This window comes from Episyrphus balteatus, chromosome 3 (assembly GCF_945859705.1).
Source record: "Episyrphus balteatus chromosome 3, idEpiBalt1.1, whole genome shotgun sequence".
NCBI classification, from domain to species: Eukaryota; Metazoa; Arthropoda; class Insecta; order Diptera; family Syrphidae; genus Episyrphus; species Episyrphus balteatus.
The window spans coordinates 68,035,011-68,058,239 of record NC_079136.1 but is presented as its reverse complement, the minus strand read 5'-3'; the positions used below and the strand labels follow the sequence as shown (position 1 = coordinate 68,058,239).

At 33.6% G+C, this 23,229-nt stretch overlaps 2 protein-coding genes across 4 annotated transcripts in view; one reads left to right on the top strand and one right to left on the bottom strand.

Annotated features, from left to right (window-relative positions):
• Positions 1-23,229, top strand: part of LOC129913047 (uncharacterized) — a 248,694-nt gene that overhangs the window by 44,863 nt on the left and 180,602 nt on the right. Inside the window, exon 2 of one of the 3 annotated variants that reach the window (XM_055991432.1) lies at positions 23,120-23,142. The exons of the other annotated variants lie outside the window; for them this stretch is intronic. The gene's annotated coding sequence lies outside the window, so the exon portion shown is untranslated. The remainder of the gene's footprint in view (positions 1-23,119; positions 23,143-23,229) is intronic. 3 annotated transcript variants of the gene reach the window in all.
• Positions 1,733-4,818, bottom strand: LOC129913050 (uncharacterized). Its single transcript, XM_055991435.1, has 3 exons — positions 4,067-4,818; positions 3,901-4,005; positions 1,733-3,842 (listed from the first exon to the last, which is right to left on the bottom strand). The coding sequence occupies exons 1-3, from the start codon at positions 4,296-4,298 to the stop codon at positions 3,190-3,192; spliced, it is 990 nt and encodes a 329-aa protein (XP_055847410.1). The 5' UTR covers positions 4,299-4,818; the 3' UTR covers positions 1,733-3,189.

Genomic DNA, 23,229 nt, shown 5'->3' with positions numbered 1-23,229 from the left:
AAGTAGAGAAGGTCCCCTGCAGTGAAATGATGCATGCAAAAAATGTGGAGACAAAAAAAAACGTTGGAAATATAATTGATGGATATTGGTTTTATTTATTCGTTGTGTTGTGTTTTGCAATGTCCTTTTTTGTAGGATTTTTTATTCATTTTCATTTCTTTGTTGAATGAGAGAACATAAATGTATAGGAATTAATGTGACACCCAAGTGTCTGATAATTGAAATACCTTCTACAAAATTGTCACTCAATCAATTTCCGTTATTTTTATTAGTAGATACTCGTACTCATTGTTGAAGGCGAACGTGCGTGTGTATTGTTTTTTCGTGACGACACGACAAGTGAAGAAAATATACACAAGATGTTTCCTTTTTCTTTATTTCTGTGTGAAAATGGAGAGAATGAGACTTGAATGACTGAAATGAACTGTTTGATTGATGGGGATGGGAGACAGATTGAGATTGGCTCTTTTTTTTTTTTGCTGAATATTGACTTATATTTTCTTATGTCAATATAAATTGTTAAATTGATTTTGTTTTTTATTTTTGTTTTGTGTCCTAGAAGAAGCTCAATTGAAAAATGTCAAATTGAGGAAGTTCCATCAATCTTTTGAATCTTGTCTTGGGCATAAATAATGAAGGATGTTGTAGATTGTAGATATTTGAAAAAAAAAAAAAAAAAATAAAAACCTTGTAACCTTTCTTGTACATAATTGGTTTTCTCAGTTGTCACTAAGAAAATTATTTCAAACAGCAGTTGGGCACTTACAATATAAAGGCAGATTAAGCGATAGAGAAACTTTAAGGCCTCAGAATTAGGTATAAATGTATTGGCTGTGTAGCAATTTTATGCAACTTGCCGATGAATTCAAGCTTGCCCAACTACGGAGTTGATCCCAAATAGAGAGTTGAATTTGAACAGCAAGTTGAAAACTCTACTTCTCCAAAGAAACAAAATAAACCGGAGTGGTATTTCGATTCCGCCTTAAACTAGCGAACTTCCACCTTGGGTCTTTGGTACGACTGAAATTTTGATCTTTCAATAGCCCCTAATAAGGTCATATTTACTTGAGCTAGGAATTGGGAACGGTCCCGTAGAAGTCGTAAAAATTGACAAAATTAGCTTCAATGTAGGAGACATATTTTTTGAGTGACAATATTCCACTTTAGAATTATGTATTTGAAACGCGCATATAATTACTCATTATTTGATACCAATTTTTGATACGCAATGCCAATTCGTATAATCAAATGCAAGATTCCAAATTGATTGAAAGAAAAAGCGACACAGGGCGAGAAAGACCGCTAATTTTTTCATTTAAAATATAAAAGTTTTCTTATTTTGTCAAAAAGCCCTTGGAACACAGGTTCTCCTCGTGAGTCCTCAATGAATAATGTTGCTGCTGAAAATAAAACGAGAACGTTTCAGATCAAAAATTTTTTTTATAATAATAAAATATTAATTTGATTTTCCATAAAACAAACCGAGCAAATTTAATTTATGGCGTTTTCGATTGGCTCTCCGGAAGCGTCCGGAATCATTCCGAAGCCTTCTAAAAGCGTTTTATTCGCACGAAACTGACAGACAGAACGCTTCTTAGAAGAGAAATTCTCTTCTTGATTTCAAATCAGAATAAACTCAAGAAGCACTAATACATGAATAATAAAAAGTCAAAAATAATACTCAATCAGTTTTGTTTTTGTTTTTAATTCAACAAATTATTGTTATCTGACATTGAAATTAATTAAAAAATAAAAATGGATACATTTATGCAATGGAATGATTTATTATCATCATCTTCTTCATCGTCGTCTTCATCAGATGATGAGTTCATAACCCAATTTCTTCTAAGAACGGCCAACAATAAAAAAAGAGTTCGCAACTTTCTTGATGTTGTGGAGCTTTACTCCGACGAAGAGGTAATTACGAACTTAAAATTTTATTTTAAAATCTATTTATTTGCATCATTACTTTGCAGTTCCGTGAACAATTTCGACTTCGAAGAGCTACAGCTGAAAGTATAGTTGTCCGGTATGAGGAGTCTGCTTTTTTTGAAAGGAAAGAGAGTGGCGGAGGCAAAAAAGAAATATCTGCCAAAACACAAATGTATATTTTCCTCTGGTTTGCTGGAAATAAAAATTCATACAGGGAAGTGGCCAATTTATTTGGTGTTGCGATTTCCAGCGTTTATAGGATAATATCTAATGTGCTGGAATTTTTTTTTCAAGTGTTCACCCAACTACATAAAATTCCCAAAAACCGAACAAGAAAAGCTTCAAGTTGCTTCTAAATTTGAACAGGTAGATAAGATATATAATATTTACCTTATTAATCAAGATAATGCATTTAAATTTCACCTCTTAAGATTGCAGGTTTTCCAAAGGTACTTGGATGCGTGGATGGGTGATATATATACATACGAAAACCTGCAAACAAAATCAGGTCAACGTATGTTAACAGGCACAATCTGTTATCCCTTACCTTCCAAGGTATATTTGTGATGCAGATACTCGCTATACCGATGTCTTTGTTGGTGCCCCTAGTAAAATTCATGATGCACGAATTTTTCAACTTTCATTCATAAGCAAGGAATTGCCACAACTTTGCGGATCCGAGTATCATATTTTGGGAGACGCGGCTTATCCTTTAAGGGAATATCTTTTGACACCATTCAAAGATACCGGAAACATGACGGAAAGACGAAGAAAATACAATAAAAAGTTAAGCCAAACAAGAGTAACAATTGAAAATTCTTTTGCCTTTCTCAAAACAAGGTTCCGGCAACTTATGCGGCTGGACTTTCACACAGTTGAAAGAATGTGTAAATTTATTCTTGCTTGCTGCGTATTGCACAACATGTGCATCGATGGGGGAGACGAATGGAGTGTTCAAAGTCTAGACACTCCAATGGATTCAAGTGATGATACTGAAATTGTTATCCAGCAAAGTGATTCCAGCTTGCAGCGAGTGGGAGAGAATAAAAGAAACCAAGTTGCAGATAGTTTTTAATTATGTTTTTATTCATTTATTAATAAAAAATACTTAATTACCAAAAACAACAAAACAGCTTACACATTATTTAAAATAAATAGAAGTAAACAAAGACTAAAACTAGTTCAAGAAACAACACTTACCAATAAAGAAACAAACCTAAAAAATAACGATAAACATAACAACATAACAAGAAACAATTATTTCGAACATTGGAAGTGTTTTGACAACAGTTCCATACGCTCACTGTGCCGTTTTGCTTTATTCTCTTCCTTGCGTAGGGAACGACGTTCTTTATCCTGAAGAAGCATCAGAACCATTCTTTCATTAAAACATTTTTTTTTCTTTTTTGCTGGAGGATCTTCGGTCGGAAGAAGTTCCGGAATTTCATCTTCATTTTGAATCTCGACATTTATAGAGCGATTCTCGGATACATCACATGGAGAGTTTTGTAGTGGGAGTGGGGGCGAAGCTTGTCTTGAAGTTGAAGGTAGGCTCATGCACGAATAGTTTTTCTTCACCATTCGATTGGGGCCGATGAACACTTCTGGGTATATGGAATCATCATTCCCTTTAATTTTCTGCATTATATTTGGAAAGGGAATATCTTTCCGCACCGCCCCCGTCGTTTGATTATTTTTAAAAACGAGCTTCGTTTTTTTTAGCACCGTTTTGAACCTACCTTCAACTTGATCTGCCGATACCCTCACTCCACTTTTCAATAATTCCTCTGCTATGTACGACCACATATATTTTTTGTTTCGGTGTTTTTTCATTGGTCCAACCAAATTACTATTTTCTTCGTATAACTCTAATAAGAGTTCAGTTTGTGAATCGGACCACTTGAAAACTTCTGTATAAAAGACGTTATATTAGTATTGTTATTGGGTACTATTAGCATATTATTTTACCTGAAATGTTTTCGTTCCGAACTTCTCCTGCTTCTTCGTTACTTTCTTTCTGAAGGTTGTAAAAACCCGCGACCTCTTCAAAAGGTGCCGAAAAAAGTTCATGAGCTGAAAAAAGATTTTGTTAACTTATTTTCTTTTCAAATTAATAAATGCTTTATATACTCACTTAAAATGTTTTGCAGAACAACTTCCCCACCAAACTGTTGCACATTACCATTTTCTTCGATCATTAGCTTATAATTTTTTAAGTCTAATGCCATGTCTTTCGTTTGCAAGAAAACAAATAATATATTTCGAATTTTGAGGATTTTTGAAAGAAAAATCAGATATTTGACATTTGAAATTTCACACAAACACAAAAAAACAGAACTGAGTGGAAGCGATTTGACCTGTTCCATTCGATTTCAGAATGAGTGAATTTTTGAGTGAAACCAATCGAAAACGACATTAACAACATTTTTAAGAAAAGTATAAAATACTCAAAGTAATAAACACTCTGAGGGCGTATTTTCAACAGTCCTCAAAAATGTTCTTTCCCTCCCTAATTTACTTAACAGCGACAACAGGATAGTTAAACCGCAAAGTGTTAGCAAAGAACCCCATCCTCTGTGCTAATCCTTAGAATGGTAGAATAGAATGAAAATCTGTTTGTTTGGATTTTCTAACCGTCGCTTTTTTTCTCCCTTTTTAAAAAGCCTTTGGTACACAGGTGGTCTTTTAAAGGAAAAGTTGTCACATAACTAATACTGTCATATCCTTGTTGTTTAGCCAGATAAAAAAAAAGTTTTGAAATGCCAAACGAGAGTTTATAAAGTAAAAAAAATTAATAAAATAATACATTTAAGGAACGTAAGCCTACAAATGTGGCAATCCTAATGAAAAAAACAGTAAACAACATTTAATGCCTTTAAAAGTTAAATTATACACCATATTTCTTTCGAAATCAATAATTATGGACTTGGCAACCCTACCCAAATGTTAAAAAACACTAAAATCACTTCTTTTTAAACCAAAATGTATAATATATTTACTAGAGCTAAAGTTATATTGGTAGGTGAAAAAACGTACCATTTAATATTTTCAGTGATATGTTATTGGCAAAAAATAAAAAATCTGAATAGTTTTTTATGAATGCATTAGTTTTTTATTATTAACTAGAATCATTCGATTACACAGCCACACAAAAAAAATAAAAGTTCTGACCTGGGGTTGCGACTAAGTTTTTCATATAGTTTTTGGGTCGCTAAAACCGAGTCCGAAGTCCGTTTTGTGCCATCACGTAAGGTTTTCGAGATAACCTCAAAAAATGTCACGAAAAGCCGTATCACGGACTTCGGACTTGGTTTTAGCGACCCAAAAACTATATGAAAAACTTAGTCGCAACCCCAGGTCGGAACTTTTATTTTTTTTTTGTGTGGCTGTGTTATTTTTTCAAAGAATACTTAATCTACATTTTACATTTTTCTTTAAGAATTTTATATAATAAAGTTGAACAAGAAATATTAATTAAAAAAAAATAATATTTGCTAACATTTTCAAAGAGATGTCCCAAAATAAAATTTAAAAAAACTTAATTTTCTTCGTCGAAAAAAAAAATCGTCTTCCTCTTCGCCGTCATTTAAAACTATTTCTTCTACAGTGTTATTGGCGTAGGATCACCTTCAAACCAAATTGGCTCTAATTTACCGCTCTTCAGCAACAAACCGCATTTGGTCGGGTTGTATTTTACGCAAGATGGATCTGTGGAGTTCTTCCACATATCTGTGACTATATATAGTCATTAGAATTTTTTGTTTTAATGAACTCCAACATGGAGGGGGGAGACAACATGCTCGAATCAAATTGTTTTTATTTGAGGTATTCATGAAACTTTTATTGTGTTTTTTTTGAAAAAAACCTTTTGAAAGTCAAGTAAGCAAGCCAAATTCACACTTTTGCATTTTAGAAAATACAAACTACATAAAAATTCTTGAAGCACTTCCATTTTGTCTGTATCCTCTTCACACAAGTGATCATTGAGACTCGCAAACAGTTTTTGAACCGTTATATTTTTAATTAATTTTTCAAAAGACTTATTTTTTACCTTTTCGATAGAAAAACTTGCCGATTAATCGCAACCTGAAAAGGCGTGGAAGCCGGGCGAGGATTTACACAAGGTATCGCCGAGTTTTTAAGCACCTCAGTGCAATTTAAACAATAAATTTTGGCTTGTTTTTAACATCTAACCTTATAAGCTAAATAACTCGAGGGTCTCCTATCCGACTTAAACAAAATTTAAAGTTTAAACTCTTGTCCTTGACTATAGAAACAAATAAAATTACGTCAGATTAATATCGATTTTAAAGGATATCTTATACATTTTCCAAAAACTCTACACCTTGATTAGTCACGTTCAATTAAATTTCCCACAAATATAATTTGAGGCCATGAGCTTATTATCCTAGGTGTAAAGATAAAAAATCCACCCATTTTGAATCCGCAAGCAAACTTAATTTAACGCATGACAAGCAAAAGCAAACACCAACAGCAGACTGTTGATTCTTCTGCCTAGCCAAAATTTCTATTAAAACAACATCAAGGACGACGACAACACACAACGAAATCCACCTTCTCACCTTTGCCACCCACCGCACTACAACCTACTCTTCTTCAACAAAATGAGCTCACAGATTAAAATAAATCACAGACATTCCACTTTATCAACTTGAATTCAATGAAATAAAACAAGGAAAAAAAAATTTTAACTTAAATCCAAGCGGAAGGTAATAAATAGACAGAAGGACATTATTGGGCAGAAACAAAAAAAGTAAAAAATAATAAAGTAAAAAACCAAAAGAGGGCAAGTATAGAGAGAGGAATCGAAAAAAAATGCCATAATTTTTCTCAGCCAGCTCAGCTCATATATACCTTCAGTTCAATAAATCTACCTCGCCTCTACATGAGCTTTGTTCTTCCGCATACAGTCCAATCTCGAAGCAATGGTAATAATTTTGACCTAAAAAACGTTGATAGAGCTCCGAATTATTTTCGACAAAATGGAATTACTCTTCGAACACCCTCGAACGAACGGGAATCAGGTGCATCGCAATGGGAAACCACCGCCGCCATTGCAATTTATCGCTTCTCAATTACAGCAATCGAAGCATAGCAGAACAGAACAGCAAGCACTCTACATATCTACAATACCTCTCTATGGAGTGTACAGAGGGTGCTGCATGCCAGCTTTAAGGGTTGGTTAAAACAAAAAACAGTAGAATGGAGAGTGATTTCAATTCGGTCATATGCATGGTTGCCACTTTAATAAAAATATCTCTGCAAGTTCCATGTTCCATTTTAAAATCCACAAGTCTCAAAAGATCCTTTTTTCATATAAAACAAAAATGCATCCGGTTTTCAAACTAAAACAAAGTGGCAACCATAGCCCCTCAGTTTGAATGGGTTTGCGTGCTAACCGTGCAATCAAAGTTTTTGTGCCCAAAAACGAGGAAAATTTGCAGTTCGTAATTTATTACGAACATTATTTTCGCACCCATTTTGGTACACTCAAGCTCAAAAAACAACGATGAAGAAAAAAAAAGAATTAATGACGTTGGTAGTCGTGGACGCGGTAGAATAATACCTCACTCTCTTTCTCTCTCTGTCAAGCCTGCTCCCTCATTTTTTTTTTCGAAGGTTCAACTAACAATATCGATTTTCATGCCAGAACGCTCGCTTTATTTTCGTTTATTAGTTTTTGAGGTGGTGTCAGAGGCGTTCGTGATGAAGTTTTTAAGCACACGGATGGGGGAATATAATGGCTTTTTGAACCTGCTCAGGGGGATGTGATGCTTTGAAAATTGTGTGTAAAGGAGGTTTCATGAGGTTTGGGTAACCTACACCTAAGGTACTCCAGAGGGAGCTTGTTTAATTCTTTTGCTTCAAATTATGATTTCTCAATTCATAATTGGGGTTTTTTGCGCACAAGAGTGGTAGTTGGAGGTGCTAAACTTTTATAATCCCACTTGAGAAAAGTTCCTATACCTATACCCTAACCTACTAATATACCTTCATAAACATATATCCTCTTCTCGTTTTATTGGAATTAATTTTGCGAAGAGTCGAATAGAAAACGAAAAAATAAAATAAAACAAAAAAAACAAAATTTGAAGGAAGAATAAATTTGCATTGAATATATTAATTTTCTGGGTGAATGGAGCTGTTGACTTTTTTGTTGAGTTGAACAAACAATTTTAATTACTTGCTATTTTACAAAAAAAAAAAAAGAAAATATTATTTGAATGCATGATATAAAAAAAAGTACGGTCAACCTCAATTTCCTAGGGAGTAGCTATAAATAAATTAATATTATAATGAGTTTTGTCATTTTGAAACTTGAAAGGGACACTCCCTTTCTTTAAGGACATTGTTTTCTTGACAAGAGTTCTTATCAAATTATACTACCTACTCACACTTCTGCGGAAAAAATGTTCACGGCCGTTTATTTACAAACAAAATTTATTAATTTTTGCATTGGGCCAGGTGGAGAAACTTTTAACTGCTTGTAGGTCGTTGAACTTTGAACCAACAGATACTACTCGGTGCAGAATGAAATAATTGACATTATCTAAAAACAACTATTTAAAGATCCATAATCTATAATGCTATTATGGAAAGACAACCCTGAAAACCGAATGAAGCCGTGTCTTGATCAAGAGTTTTTTGACAGAGAGTCCTATGGAATTAGTGTGAGTTTAAAAAAAAAAGACTACATATTGTACATTCTTGGATTTTGCCAAAAAAAGTTCAAGACTTGTGGCAACAAAATAGAAAATTTAAACAGTCATATAAATAAGACCCCAGTTGTGAACTTGCTTGGAACTTCTAGAGGAGAGTACAAACGCGATAAAGAAAAAAGAAAGAGCGATTAAGTCAAAGCAGTGATATCTAGGAAAAAGTCCGCTTTCGAAGCTTGGTCAAAATGCCCCTTGTAATAGAGATGAAAAACCACGGCTCGAAGTGAAAACGCTTAAGTGAAAAAATTGTTTGCCTAAGCGGATTTAATATTTCCATTTAGTGAAGATTTCTGTAGGTATGTAATAAGAAACAATATTGTAAATGTAAATAAAAGTATGTGAAATAATTTGAAATTCTATCTTGTTTGAGAGAGCTCTTGGAGGTCAACGGATGCAGTGGTTTCCGTTGCCTCCATCTTGGTGCAAACTGAAAGTTATAAATTATACTTTTACTCTGAAAGATCCATGGTCTAAATATAATGCTAAGGTTTCTTGTGGAGTTAAAAACATTTTAGCTTGATCAGTCCCTTCACGAGAGAATCAACCCAGATAGTTCCGTTGCAAATTAAGGCTCTTGTCCTCGGTGGATTTTGATTAAAAAATATGTATGTTCTACTCTCCGTTTTTGGTCTTGTGTAAAACATAAGTGTATCATAAGAAATTTTATTAAAAATTGCACAAGGAAGTATACATTTTTTGTTTCAAGTTCCAGGCGTTAGAAAAGTCTTAAGGCAAAAAATACAAATTTAGTGTTTTGTGTTTTACAAGTTTTTGGTTTTGTATGCACGTTAGAGCCAGTTTTTTCGTTTTATTGCGAATACCCCCTCTCGAGGCCTAAAGCTTCCCTACCCAAGACTAAATAAAGTACCCATATACAAAACTTTTATCAGCTCAGTCCTGCTCTACGGTGAAAAGACATGTACTTTAAAGATGATTCTAAGATTGTTTTGAGAGAGAAAAATTCTTGATGGAGATGTTACAACGGGCATCATGGAGATGTTACAACGGGCAAGGGTGCAGCGGGTCATGTAGAGAGCGCATGGGCAACAATGCCCTGTGACGGAACTCCTAGTTCAGAAGAAGGTGACGCGTAAAACGTGACGCACGGAATTGGAAGGGGATCTTAATAAACTTGGCGATTTGAAACTGGTACCGGCTTGTTCGTAGAGGCTCCAATCCACGGTGGATTGTAGCGCCACCTTCAGATTCTGGTCACTTTAAGTAAGTAAGTGAGCAAACACATTCGACCCAATTCTGAATTTTATATTTTAGACCGACAGGTCATATAAAATTTATAATTTAATAAGATTTTCGTCTTTTCATTGATATACAAAAAAAGAACCCTTACGGTATTCCAAAGCCGAACAATAAACTTTAAATGAATTCTAAATATAGTCCCCAGTTCAATTATAAGAAAGACAATTAAAAAATATATCAAACTGCTAATTAAAATCTAAGAAAGGTTACACGCAAAACGCCCCATATACCTTCCCATTCCGCAACCAACTAAGCTAGAAACAATTTCAATTTGAAAACCTCATTCAATTAAAGACCATCTGCAGAGATAAAAAATTAGTCATGCAAATATCCAAGCGACAACTATACGACGACGACGAACGACCTGAGATTTCAACTCTCAACAACTCATGAATAATCCCCTCAATATACAAATGTTGAATCAAAAACTTTGAATACCCAACCAACCGACCAAAAACCCCCGCCATGATCTCTTCAGCAAACTTGTCTCTTCATTTGACTTTTTAGAGGTATGAAGGTATCTATGGACCCCCTCCCTAACAGTATATCTATCTCTGATTCCCCATTCAATGTGACAACAGGGTGCACAAGTGGGTTTTTCAGAAATGACATCCATACTTGCCGCTTGAACAATATAAAATAAAGAAGAAGGTTGTTTCAAGTTCGGGTAAGAAGAAAAGAAAGACACAATTTTTTTCCAAGTTATTTTTTTTTGTGTCATTGTGAATTCTGAAAAGAAATACCGTAAGGAATTAGGGTTCATTTTAATATCTCCACAGAGTTGTCCCCCCCAAAAGACTACTCAGCCGTTAAAATGCTCGTCTTCGCGCGCACGCATACTATTCTATTTTCTGGTAGGTATCTATATAGAAAAAGGTTATAGTAATTTTAAGGACACAATTTTGGGGTTTTAGCAATCCGTTCTTTATGTCACCACTAACTTGAGTGTCATTTGTTCTGGGTAACATTGGAATTACTATTTCTGGAGAGTGGATGTCCTTCAGAGAGGAATGTTTTGAGGGATAATGAAAGTAATTTGTATTCTGAAACTGTTTTACATCTCTATGAAGCCATAATACTAAAATATATATAGGTACAATACATACACATATAGATATAATGTTTAATTTATCTTCATAATGCAAAATTGGATGTGGGTATTTTTTTATGATGCTACAGGAATTCACCTTGGTTCTGGTCTTTGGTCATGCTCGTATTTTTATAACAACAAAAACAAGCAAATGAATATGATTTTAAAGTGGAGTGAGTTTTAGAGAATGTGATCAACATTTTTAAGGGATTGCTTTTTTAAATTTTAATCAAGGGGTTCAATGATTTGAGTATATGTATAGGGTACTCAGTACTCACATAAAAATAAAAGTTACCTTAATTAAAAGGTTAAATGATGAATAGTTTATTGAGGGTCCTCTATAAATAAAAAACAAAAACTTTTATCTGAAGAGAGTTTTATGGGGCAGACCAAAGCAATTGAAAAACTTTCTCAATTAAGCTTAGTTTATTAGAATGTTTGGAGTGGATGGCAAATTCCTTTGATACCTTCTTGAAAGTTATAATTTTACGTCAGGCAGTCCGAGAGATTTTGTTATCAAAGCATTATTGAATGTTTCCATTGAGCTAATGAACTCTAGATGGACCACAACAGAAATTTTAGATATAAGTATAGTAGGTAGTATGGAAATGATCACACCAGCTAACTCCTACAGTTTTTAACCAATTAGGCTAAAATTTTGTGTGAAGAAATGGCATTAGGTTGAAAAAATTAATTTATTCCAAAAACACAATTCGGTGAAAAAAAGACCATAAAATCGTTAAATTTTAATATTTCAAAAAAATCCTACCTTCTTCACTGGAAAATAGTATTGTTAAGCTCCATTCTCAACACAAAATTTCAGCCCAATCCACAGTGCGACGAGTGTATGGGGGATGTTGACAAAAATCAATATATAAAAAATTTGTGTTTCTTTGAATAAGAAAACCTTCAGAAACACATATTTATGGTATCTATAGTTCATCAAAGTAATGATAAATTTCACAAAAAAATAATAAATATTTAAATAATATCGAATGAGAGCCAACTCTACAGGCAAAATTCCTTAAATAATAGTCCAACTTTTTTAAATTCAATCTTAAGACTGTTTTTTTGTATAATGCTTGATTCCTACAAAACAAAAACAAAAAAAAATGAAAACATATAAAATAGAAAAAAACGAGGTGAGAATATTATCCAAAAAATGACAAAATTGTAATAAAATTCCCCGATATTTTGGAACAGCCTTTTTTGTTTTACTTAAAACAAACTCATAAACCAATTTTTCGAAAAAGTCCTTGTTTTTTAGTACTGAAAATGAGTCTACAAAAATGTAAATATTTTGAAGATGAGCAAGTATGAGCAAAAAATTTGAGCATGATTAGAAAGTAGAAATATAAAAGAACCTTGTGGCATACAAGATTCTGCTACAGCTTGTTACAGTCTGATATAAATTTAGTTTTTGAGTCACAAAAAACAGACTTTTTTAGGTTACATTTTTTAAATGCTAATTTCACTTGACAAAAACATACTGACATACACACCTTATCTACAGATATTCATATTGATAATTAACAAAACAAAAGTCAAGACCATTTGTTTTCACTTAAAAAAAAAAAAATGATAAACATCAATTTGAACCTAAGCTTGAATAATCAAAATATCATGAAAAACACCACTAATCTTTTTGAATCTTGTATTCAAGCAGTGAAAAACTGTGTTTTATTATTGTCAAATATAATCACTTCATGTGAAGCAACGGTTTTTCATAATATAATGGACTTGATTTTTTTATTTTTGTCTACTGGCCAACGCAATCTGTTAAGAACTGTAGGAGTTAGTTGGTCGCCCGATGGGAGCACAGGATTTTGCGATCATCCTGAACTAAGCCGCTCCTTTGTTTAATACTCTTATGGAAATGACACTCGATTTCGTGCTTACAAAATGCTATTACCCCTTAAGTACATATTTTAATGAGCTGACACTTAGTATATTAATTTGTTTCATTGTCTTCAAATAAGATGTAACGTGTGTGACTTTCTAACGTCAAGGTCACGCCCGTTACATCTTATTTGAAGATATTCTCAGACAGCACAGGTACATACAAGCTGATATGAAACTTTTTAAGCTCAACTCTTTCGGCTTATTTCACGGTTTTATATTAAAATCAATAATCGTTAGAGATTAATCTATTCAAAAAGTCGCACAACCGAACAATAACACATTATCATTTCCTTAAAGGCTTGATACATTTTTCCAAACAAATAAAGAATCTAAAATAAAAAAAAATTCACACCTTGACTTGAATGTGTCATTTCCTTCGCTTAAAGTCAAAGTCATTTTTGGCTGATACTTTAGGTTTTATAATGTGAGCATTGTATTTTTTATATTTTTGTCATTTTTGGCTGCGATACGACGATGATCCCATCAAATAACAAACAAAAATATACACCACAAAATTCATATAGATAGGGATGAAAGAATGCCAAATACCTATGTGTACCTAAGCTTTTACGCAACATATTTGTTTATTTTAGGATCTTTCTTTTTTTTGCACATCACGTTGTCCTCGTCTCAGCGTCGTCATCACGAAATGAGATAAAAAGGTAAAAACCATCCTAAAACTGATGCCAAAATTGGGCTGGGATAATACAAATATTGATTTTGTAATGCGATTGGGAATTGTCAATTGAAATGCGGGTCTGGATTCTCGAAAAAAGTATCAGCAGAATTGATGAAACTCCTATACCTTTTCTATAGGTACACATGTGTATACCTTTGTTTAGTATCGGAGGAAAAAAATAATTTAATTCTTCATTCACTGGCTGAACCTTTAAGCTTAAAGTCGAACAATGAAGCAATTCACGGTTTACGTTATATGATTTAGGAATTTTTTGACACCAGGGGGCCAATTCTGGTTCTGTGAATAAGTGAAACGAAAAGCTTTTCACTTTTTCAATCATAAATTTGATTCTCGTTCTGTGAAAAAATGAAAACAAACATCAAAATTATTCATATGAATATTTTTCTTTCACTAAATTATTCAATTGTGAATGTTTGAAGTCGAAACTTTGAAACATATTAAATGGATAATTTTTTGAAAAAAAAGAGAGGCAAGAGCGTAACAAAAAGTCAAAAGCGAGAATCCTTATTTTTATCAAAAGATAAGATAATAGAACTTGAAGTAAAAAATTTAGAGATGAAAGGAAAACGGTTAAAGCTAGAGAAAAGGAAGGTTATATAGCCTTAGAAAACCTCCAAAACAATTTGGCCAATTTGTTGAATGAAATAAAAGAATACATTTTTGTTTAAATTTGATATTTTTATTTAACTTTTTTTTCTCGAATATTTCATCCTTCGACTAAAACATTGCACTCATTATTAAAATTTCCCCTTATATATATTTCCGTTTCATCTTGAAATTCATCTTGAAGAATATAACGTTTTCAAGGTGGTTTTTGTTTTGGAACATCTCCAAATATAGGAATCGTGAGAAGTGCATTACCACTAAAAATCAAATGATCTGCACCACATTATGATTTGCACATTTTTCGAATGTCCCCTTTTCTGCAGTAATAAACGTGTTGTTTCTTTTCTTGGTGTTGCAATTTTGATGCGCGTACCGTCGATTAACCTTTTAACACCCGGGAAACCTGCGATGCCGAAAAACTTCCTTTTGATCTCCAAAAACTGTGCAGCTCTTGGGAATTTTACGTGTTGGTTTGCAATGCAATTCAATGCAATTGCAACCTATGTAATGCAAGGAGAAACTGATGTTTGGTATAATGAAGATAAGTAATCCTGAACAAGGGTCCTTGCGCTAAAAAGCAATGAACAAAGTACTTCAGTGTGCGCTGGAAGTACATGTATTCTTGATGATTCAAGAAATGGGATTATTTCATCTATTAAAATTCTGCATAAACGTTTTGGAAAGCGGTAAAGCTGTATGAAATGTTCCTCCGTTATCATTGTTATCATTTCGGAAGGATTTTTGTTGTTTCTTAAATTTCTTCTGATTAATCTTATGTTATTTCTAGAAGAGAAAATCTATTTGTATGGTATTACCAAACCTTTGCGTATTCCTCCGATTCGTTTGAATTAGAGTTCTAACATAAATTGAAGACAATTTTAATAAATGCAAATTGAAACAACAAAACAATTTAAAAATATTATTTTTCGTTTTGACATTTGAAACAATTCAAAATCACAATCCCAGTAGAAAAAAAGTTCACCACAGTGAAAGTTTTTGAATTCAACACGTTGTTTTCATTCGCTGGACGAGAATCGCTTTTTCGTTTCAAATGAATCGAAAAAGTGAAAAGAATGTGTGAAAGCGAAAATGAAAAGTTTTTTTTCGATTCACGTGTTCACAGAACCAGAATTGGCCCCCAGTAAATTTCCGCCGAAGCATCATTTCAATGATTTTCAACTTTTGATTAGAATCCAATGAAGCAAGTTTTTCTTTATTTTGAACTTGGGCAAGTTAAAATAAAAAAAAAAATATATCGGATTAATTCTGTAAAGTAACCTTCATATGGTTTTGGTTCTTCAATGAAATTAAAATAATATTGCTTTCTCTTATGTAAAGAAAATTTCCGAAAAGAAAATGGTAAAGAAATGAAATCTTCTGCAGCAGCCTTGAGTAAATAGCCATGCTTCCTCAATTTCATGCATTTATACATCCTTTTACAGCAAATTTTGTCCAGTCTTTTGCACAGAGCACACACAGAAGAAAAGAATTCGATATTCCGGAAAATTTCTTATCGAAATCTTACACACAATTCCGTTAGTAGAACCAAAAAGTTACCCTGACCTTTTTTTTTTTTTGTTGAAGATTGGGAAATCTGTTGTTGGTAGAGATATAAATGATAGGACACTGGCAGGACTAAGAACTAAGATTATTCTTGCACAACTATAAAAAGAAGTCTGAACTTTCGACTCTTACAAATTTATAGAGAGATAGAGCAATTTAATTCCAAAATTTCATAACACACAAAGAGTAGGAGAGGAAAAGCGTTTCCTCTTTCAACAATCATAATAATCGGACTTGGTACAGGGTGCAGTGAGGGCCGGATTAGGTATTGTAGTTTTGTTTTGATTAGAACTTGTTTTCAATAGCTCTGTAGTTTTTTGCATTCTTATTGCATTGGAACTACTGTGCCTTAGACGAATAGGAGAACGAAACAGTCGTTTTCCTTGCATTCGCGGGACAGTTTTTTGCTTTATGCTTCAAACAAACGAGTCCGACCTCGGTTCGAATCCGCTCCGCCTGAGTCCGACCTCGACTACGAAACGGGTCCGACGGTGGCGGCTCAAATTGGTATGGAAATTATTATCACCGCAGAGCCGATTTTATATGTATTGTTTTTTTCACCACGATTTCTCCTTTGACTTTGTGTTCATATACAAAAAGTTGCAAGTGTGTGAGTGCAACCCCGTTTTTCTCGTTTTGAGGTCGGAGTGTCTTTTCTGAACTCAGTTTTCTTGCTTGAAGGGTACTAGCTCTAGTACATAGACACAGACTGTACACGAAAAGGAGCGATTGAGCGACCAGTGGCCTATTTCAACATTACAATTTGCAACCACATATTTGTAGTTGTATTTTTTTATTTGTATGTGTAACAAAATTTAGTTTGTTAATTGTAAATTGTAAGTTGGTGCAATAAGGCACAGGTTGAATGTGGTCTCCAACTGGATGTGCCCAATTAAAGACTGATAGCTTGAGATTGAGCTTGCCGGAAGACACTATTTAATTCAACTTTGATGCACAATGCACTCTACACGCAATTACTCTAGTAGCGCAATTACAAGTATGTTTGTAGAATGGCAGCAACATAAACATCCTTATGGGTGGTAATAATAGGCTTACAAAATTATAGAATTTATAGTTCAATTAATATCAAGTGCAAGTAAGTTAAAGAATTTTTACTTCTTCTTACGAGTTCATATCCGTGCGTTGAGAATCTTTTCTTAAATATCGAAGAATTGATATAACTACGAGGATACGTATTATCATGGCAATCGCAATGTTGGGCCCGTTAACATTCACAAACTTATTATTAACTATAAAAATATAGCTTATTCATTCACAAAGCGCCAACCCATATTTGAGCCCTTTCGTCAATAGACTTTATATTAACTTGTTATAAAAATCCAGCACCGTTGAAGTGTTTGCGGAACATAAAGGAAATCTTTTCCGAAAGGCAAAAGGCGCACACTGATGAATGTTCCAGTTCGAAAGGCTAAACTTTTTGTGTTGTATGTATGTAGTAGAAACGTCCGTTTAGCACACTTGAGGAATTTCCCAAAAAGCTTTCATTTTCTCCGTTAAACTTATGATTTTGAGCATCTCATCTTTTGTGTGGTATAGAATATAGAGGGTAGATGGTAGGTGCGGTTATGTAGCCCCTATTTATAATAGTAAAATGGTTTTACGTAATAATTCTTTCCGCAATTGCTGCATTTTCCTCCTTCTTGAAATATTATAACTTGAATGCCAATTAAAGTATAGAGCTAGTAGAACTCCTTCATCCTGATTTAACATAACAACAACAACAACAACAAAATATACCCTCCTTTTAAGTCCTTGTGGGCTAGATGATGGTGTATTTCAATCACAATTTGTTTTAATTAGCATCTCATCTGGTTTATTGAGCCCGCATTTACCATAGCAAAATGGGTAATGCTACTGACGACGTCCACGTCCGTCTTCGTCGTCACCATCATTGCTATGAATGAAATGTATAAGTGTGTATATGTTTTTGAGAGGCAAGGCACATGTACTACTTAACTTACTGTTGGTGTTGGCGCGTTTTTCCTTTTAAGGAAATTGAATTTCTGCAAAAAGGGTTTTTTAGTAAGTTAAGGGGTAGGGTGGTAAACACACGGAAAAGGAAGGCTTTTTTGTTGTGTTTGCTTTAGTTGATATCATTTTTATTTTTTTGGGGTGTGACATATAAAAATTAAGTGCTCTGTGTTTTCTTTTATTGAGCCTTGTTTGCTAAACAATAATGGACTTAAATTGCACGCAAATATTTTCACAACGACAACCAAGAGAAACCACTTACTATGGTAGATTATTATTATTATTTTTGTTTTTTATTAAAAAAGGTATACAATACTTCTTAACATAATAATAACAAGGTCGGTCTGCATCACACTCTCCATATCCGAACACACTACGTGACGAAAACTCGGGGGATAACATTTAAGGCGTGGAAGAAATTAAAGCGGAATTTGCCACTTTTTATTAGTTTCATTTGATATATTGGTGCTTGCTGGATTTGATGTTTTAAAGAAAATTTTAGACAGTTGAACTTTTTTAGAGTCATAAACAACTTTCTCCAGTCAGCCAGCTCTATTTCTAACGTTATGTATCTAGTAACGCACGGCAAGTTGGTCGCAAAACTTGTAGCGTTGTCCCTCTGTAACATTATCTACAAAATTGTGGTTTGGAGCAGCTTTTTCCATGCGTTCCATGCCTGCTACTTAGAGCAGGCATTATCGTGAACCTTCAAGTTATAAGTCCACAGCTGTCGTTTGTAAAAACGCCACCGAAGAGCAGACATTGCTGCAAATCGAAGCTGAAGCATATGACGGAGGGAATATTACAAAATTTATTTTCAGAGTAGGTATCTGCCTACTCGTCCACTGCAATCATCAAAACTTTCCGGATGTTTTAGATATAATGTGTAAAACTTTTTTTTCCCTTGCAGAAAAGCTGTAATAGCATCCATTTGATCAATGGCAAGATTGAATTTCGAAGCAAGTCAACGTCCGGGAATCGATTACGATTAAACCGTAATCGATTCCCGGACGTTGAATGCATCTTTGGCCATAAGTCTGGCCTTGTAACGGACAATTTTTCCGTCTATAGACCCATTTACAGTTTATAGTTTTTCTATCTTTCAGAAAATCTACCAACTCTCAAGTCCGTGTGCCTAATTGAATCATTTATTTGCAAAACATGATAAGTCCACTTTTTTTTAAAATTCGTTTTTTTGACTAAATTTGTACTCCAGGGATAACCACGTCTGTCTTTAAAATATGAAGTATCTACTCCATCTATATCCGATTTTACAGCTACGCGAAATATTTTTTTAGTATCAAAAACAGAATAAGTCCCGGACTTATCATCTTTTGAAAATAAACAACAGCTTCTTTTTGTGTAAATGGTATATTAGATTAATGGCTGAAAATCTTAAGTTTAAAGCTACTTTAAAGTTAAATAAGCAGTCCGGACATTGCATTTTATTCTCAAATACAATTTTTTGATAGACTGGGGCTAAAAGCAAAATTGCATATCCATTTAAAAACTAATTTCACATCCGTTTATTTTCAAAGTATGATAAGTCCAAAAGCGTTTTTATTTTTTATCTTTTGAGCTATCGCTCCAAAAATTAAAAACGAAACGGTATTTTGTAGCTAGGCAAGAGTTCTACAGAATGTATTTTTTATAAATTTTTCTACGCATATCAAAAGAAAATAGAACGTTTTTTTTCTTCTCCTGAAAAATTTAAAATCATGGACTTATCATGTTTTGCAAATAAATGATTCAATTACGATTCATATTTGAACTACTATCGTATTATTAACAGGTGTTTTCAAATGAACCGGCCACTTCAACGTGTGTGGTTGTGACTTTTTCACTAGATTAATCTGTAACTATAATTGATTAATATGTACATCTTTGGCGCCAGGTAAAAAGGGGGTTAAGTCAGAATAATGTAGTTTTGAGCAAAATGAAATTAGAGATAACATTTCTTAAGCTACATTTTGTTTTCGAGACACTATAGCCGTATTTTATAAGGCGGCAAAATTCATAAATTCTTCCTGTTGCATTTCATGGACCTTGAATTGATTCTTTTGTCCGGTACTTCGTATCAATTGAAACCAATCATGTGGGTGGTAAACTGCTGTCTGCATCTTTCTCTTTTGTTTCTTAATAATGAAGTGATCTACATATATCACATTCCATGTGAGTGTTTCCTGGGACTAAAAATTTGTGATTGATCACAAAATGTGGGAATTCTATTCTTGGATAAACATAGCAGCCACATGTCTATTTTTATTCTGTCTCCCCCACATGTGTCCGAGTGAAATGTAACCTCGGGCTCGGATATACGTTGTTTGATAAGTTTTTCAAGTTGCCTCCCCTAGCAGCTTGATCTTTGTGTCACATGTAATTCATCGACTCCCCGCTGGCATTATCATGAACCGTCAAGTTATAAGTCCACAACTGTCGTTTATAAAACGCCACCGAAGATCCTATAAACGGTGTTGGCACTTGGCAGACATTGCTGCAAGTCGAAGCTGAAGTATATGACAGTGGTATTGCTTTCAGCGATTTGGTTCTTGGTTGTCAACTCTCTTTGCATCATACGCTGAGCTTGCTTCCTCCTGATGATTGAAAAAAAAGAAAAAATAGATTTAAAAGTTTAAGGGCAGCTTGTTACAATCTGAAATGATAACCTATACATAATTAGTGTACAAATTAAATTAAAATCTTTAGAGACTAAAGACAGTCCTAAACGAGGAACGTGCTCACCGAAGTTGTTTCTACTGGCTATATTCTTCTCGTGTTGAGGCTGGTTCGAGAACGGCTTGCTGTAAACGAAAAATTTTCAATAATACAATGATTGGATTTTTAATATGAAAGCTTTAAGACTTTGGGAAAGAGATTTGATTTCTAGCCATATTGATGCACTTTGCCATTATAAATTTCTATTGGTAGTTGATAATTTTCCAAGAGCTCAGCGCTCAGCCAAAAACTGTCAAATTCAAATTGCTTCTTGAGTAGCCGTTGAAAGAACAATGTACTCGGATTCAAAACTGATAAGTGCATACGTTTGTTTTTTCTTGCCCATGAAATTGCAGTTTTAAAATTAGAATGTATATGTCTAAGTACTTACATGCCCGTGGAAGATTTTCTATCACACGTCTGATGCCTAATAAACATCGAAAAAGTTTTGAAGCTTCATTATCAAGTGATTTGAAAGTCAGCTTAAAATTTTTGGTTTTCCTCAATTAAGCCTGGTACTCAGCTCGCGCTAAATTTTAGCTCCCATACAAATTATCGAAAATTTTTAGCCGAGATAAAATGGATCCCATACAAGTTATCGATAACTTGTATGGGAAAATTATCTCGGCTTAAATTTAGCGCGAACAGCGTACCAGGCTTTATCGGAAAATTCTTTTCACGGCATTCCAGTGTGGTCGTCCTGGTTTTTCATTGCTTAAATTTGCAACTGCATAAGTTATGTGAGGTCGCCGACATTGTGATGGGTATAGAATAGATACTCTAAAGTCCCAACCACTTCTTTGCAAGGAAAATTTTATTTTTATAGTCTTTTCTTCATATATTATGTTGTCTTTGGTGACATTTCGTCGCCCTAGTATTGAAGTACCGTATACGTCATTTTTTCATTTTTGAGAAATCGCCTTAAAATGTTCCGAAAATTATTGCGAATGAACTAAACACTGTTAAACACTATTGTTATAGTTAAAATTTATCTTTTATATGCATGTTATTGGACATCTTTTCTGAATAACTTGTTTGTAAGTCCTGATCATATACATTTTTCGGCGTTCCAAAATTAGTTTTAGTATTTCTTTTTATAATTGAGCTCATTTCATACCTCGCATTTTTTTAATGAAATTTTAAACAAATCTGGCTTTTCGTATTTAAAAGAGTTTGTTTTAGTAAAAGGTAGAGATACATAATTCAAGTGGCTTCCTTTTGCGGAGTATGTTTTGAAATCATCAGCTTGCATTTGAATCAATTTTAAAGTTGTTTTCGAATAATTCATGTTTTTAAGCTGTCTAAATAGTGAAAAAGGACTGTGAACTTCAATGTTTTTGAGGTTCTTATCTTGAATAAGGTAATGGCAATTAAAAGAAATTTTTTGGAAATAGGCGAATCGTGGAGAAAATACATTAATGCAGTTGTCATAATTTTATTTCTGTTTTGATCCACATAAAAATCACTTCTATTTCCGCATGTTCAATCAAACATGTTTCAAAATTTTTATTGAGGCACTAGCTATGTCATCACCAATTCTACAGCTATTTCACTACAAATAGCACAGTAAGTAATTTTTGCACTTTAAGAGGAACAAATCGTTGCTGTCAAATTAAAAACACTAACTTAGCTTCCTTTTGTATCAATTCAAAATTGCACAAGTCAGACTTCAGACATGTGACACTAGACTACCTTACCTGTTTTCTGATCGGATTTAAGTTTGGCGAATGGATCGGCCAGTTCATAACGTGAACTCCATTGACTTGGAACACTTTTTGACTTGCAGCTAGTGTGTTTCGGGTCATTATCTTGCTGGAAGACTCATTTTAGACGCATTTATACTTCTGAGTGTAGTACCATAACATTTTCCAAGATTTCCACAGATGTCTCATTCTCTGCCGTCCAGAAAATATTTCGCCATTTTTGCACAGAAAAGTAAGCAAATATTTTAGCAAAATCCAGACGTTTTTACTCATAATGTCTTGTAAGTAAAGACGTTTTTTCTTGGGCTACGTGCTGGTAATTTTGCATCCAATAGTCTTCTTCGAACTGTAATATTACTCACTTTCAAATTAAGCTCTTGTCTGATATGTACCTAAAACCTATAGCCGAAATTTTTGGATCTAGTTTGCTTGATCTCACAATGTCACAATCCTTTTTCTGATTTCTATTTTGGATACATAAATATTTCCTTTTTTTTGCGCTCGTCCCGTGGTGTTGTAATTTAGTTTCTTCCAGATTTCACGGTTCTTATGGGGGAAAGCAAGACATTTTCATGTGTTTTCTTTATTATTTTGTCCACTGACGACTTTTCTACTCCTGTAATTTTTGCAATTTACCTTTGCCAATGCTCAATGGTAGAGCCTTGATTTCGGGAATTTTCGCCGGCGAGAAATCTTTTCGTCTACCCATTGGATCCTTTTTAGTAGGACAAAGGTAACTAAGCTACCTATTTAGTATAAACAACTGATTGATTTCGTTTTTATCAAATAATTTTAAATCTGAAACTGTCTTAATTACATCAATTTAAATTTTCAATTCTAAAAAAGTGTTTGAGAAAAAATTTTGAATTTCTGAAAACTGAACTGAAAGCTGTTATATGTACCTATTTAAACTGAATCCTGAATCCATAACCCTTCCTGTTGGTAAGGCATTGATATTGATTTGTAGAAATGCATAAATAAATTTGTAAATATTTGAATTGTTTAATCAAATTCTTTAAAATTTTCTTT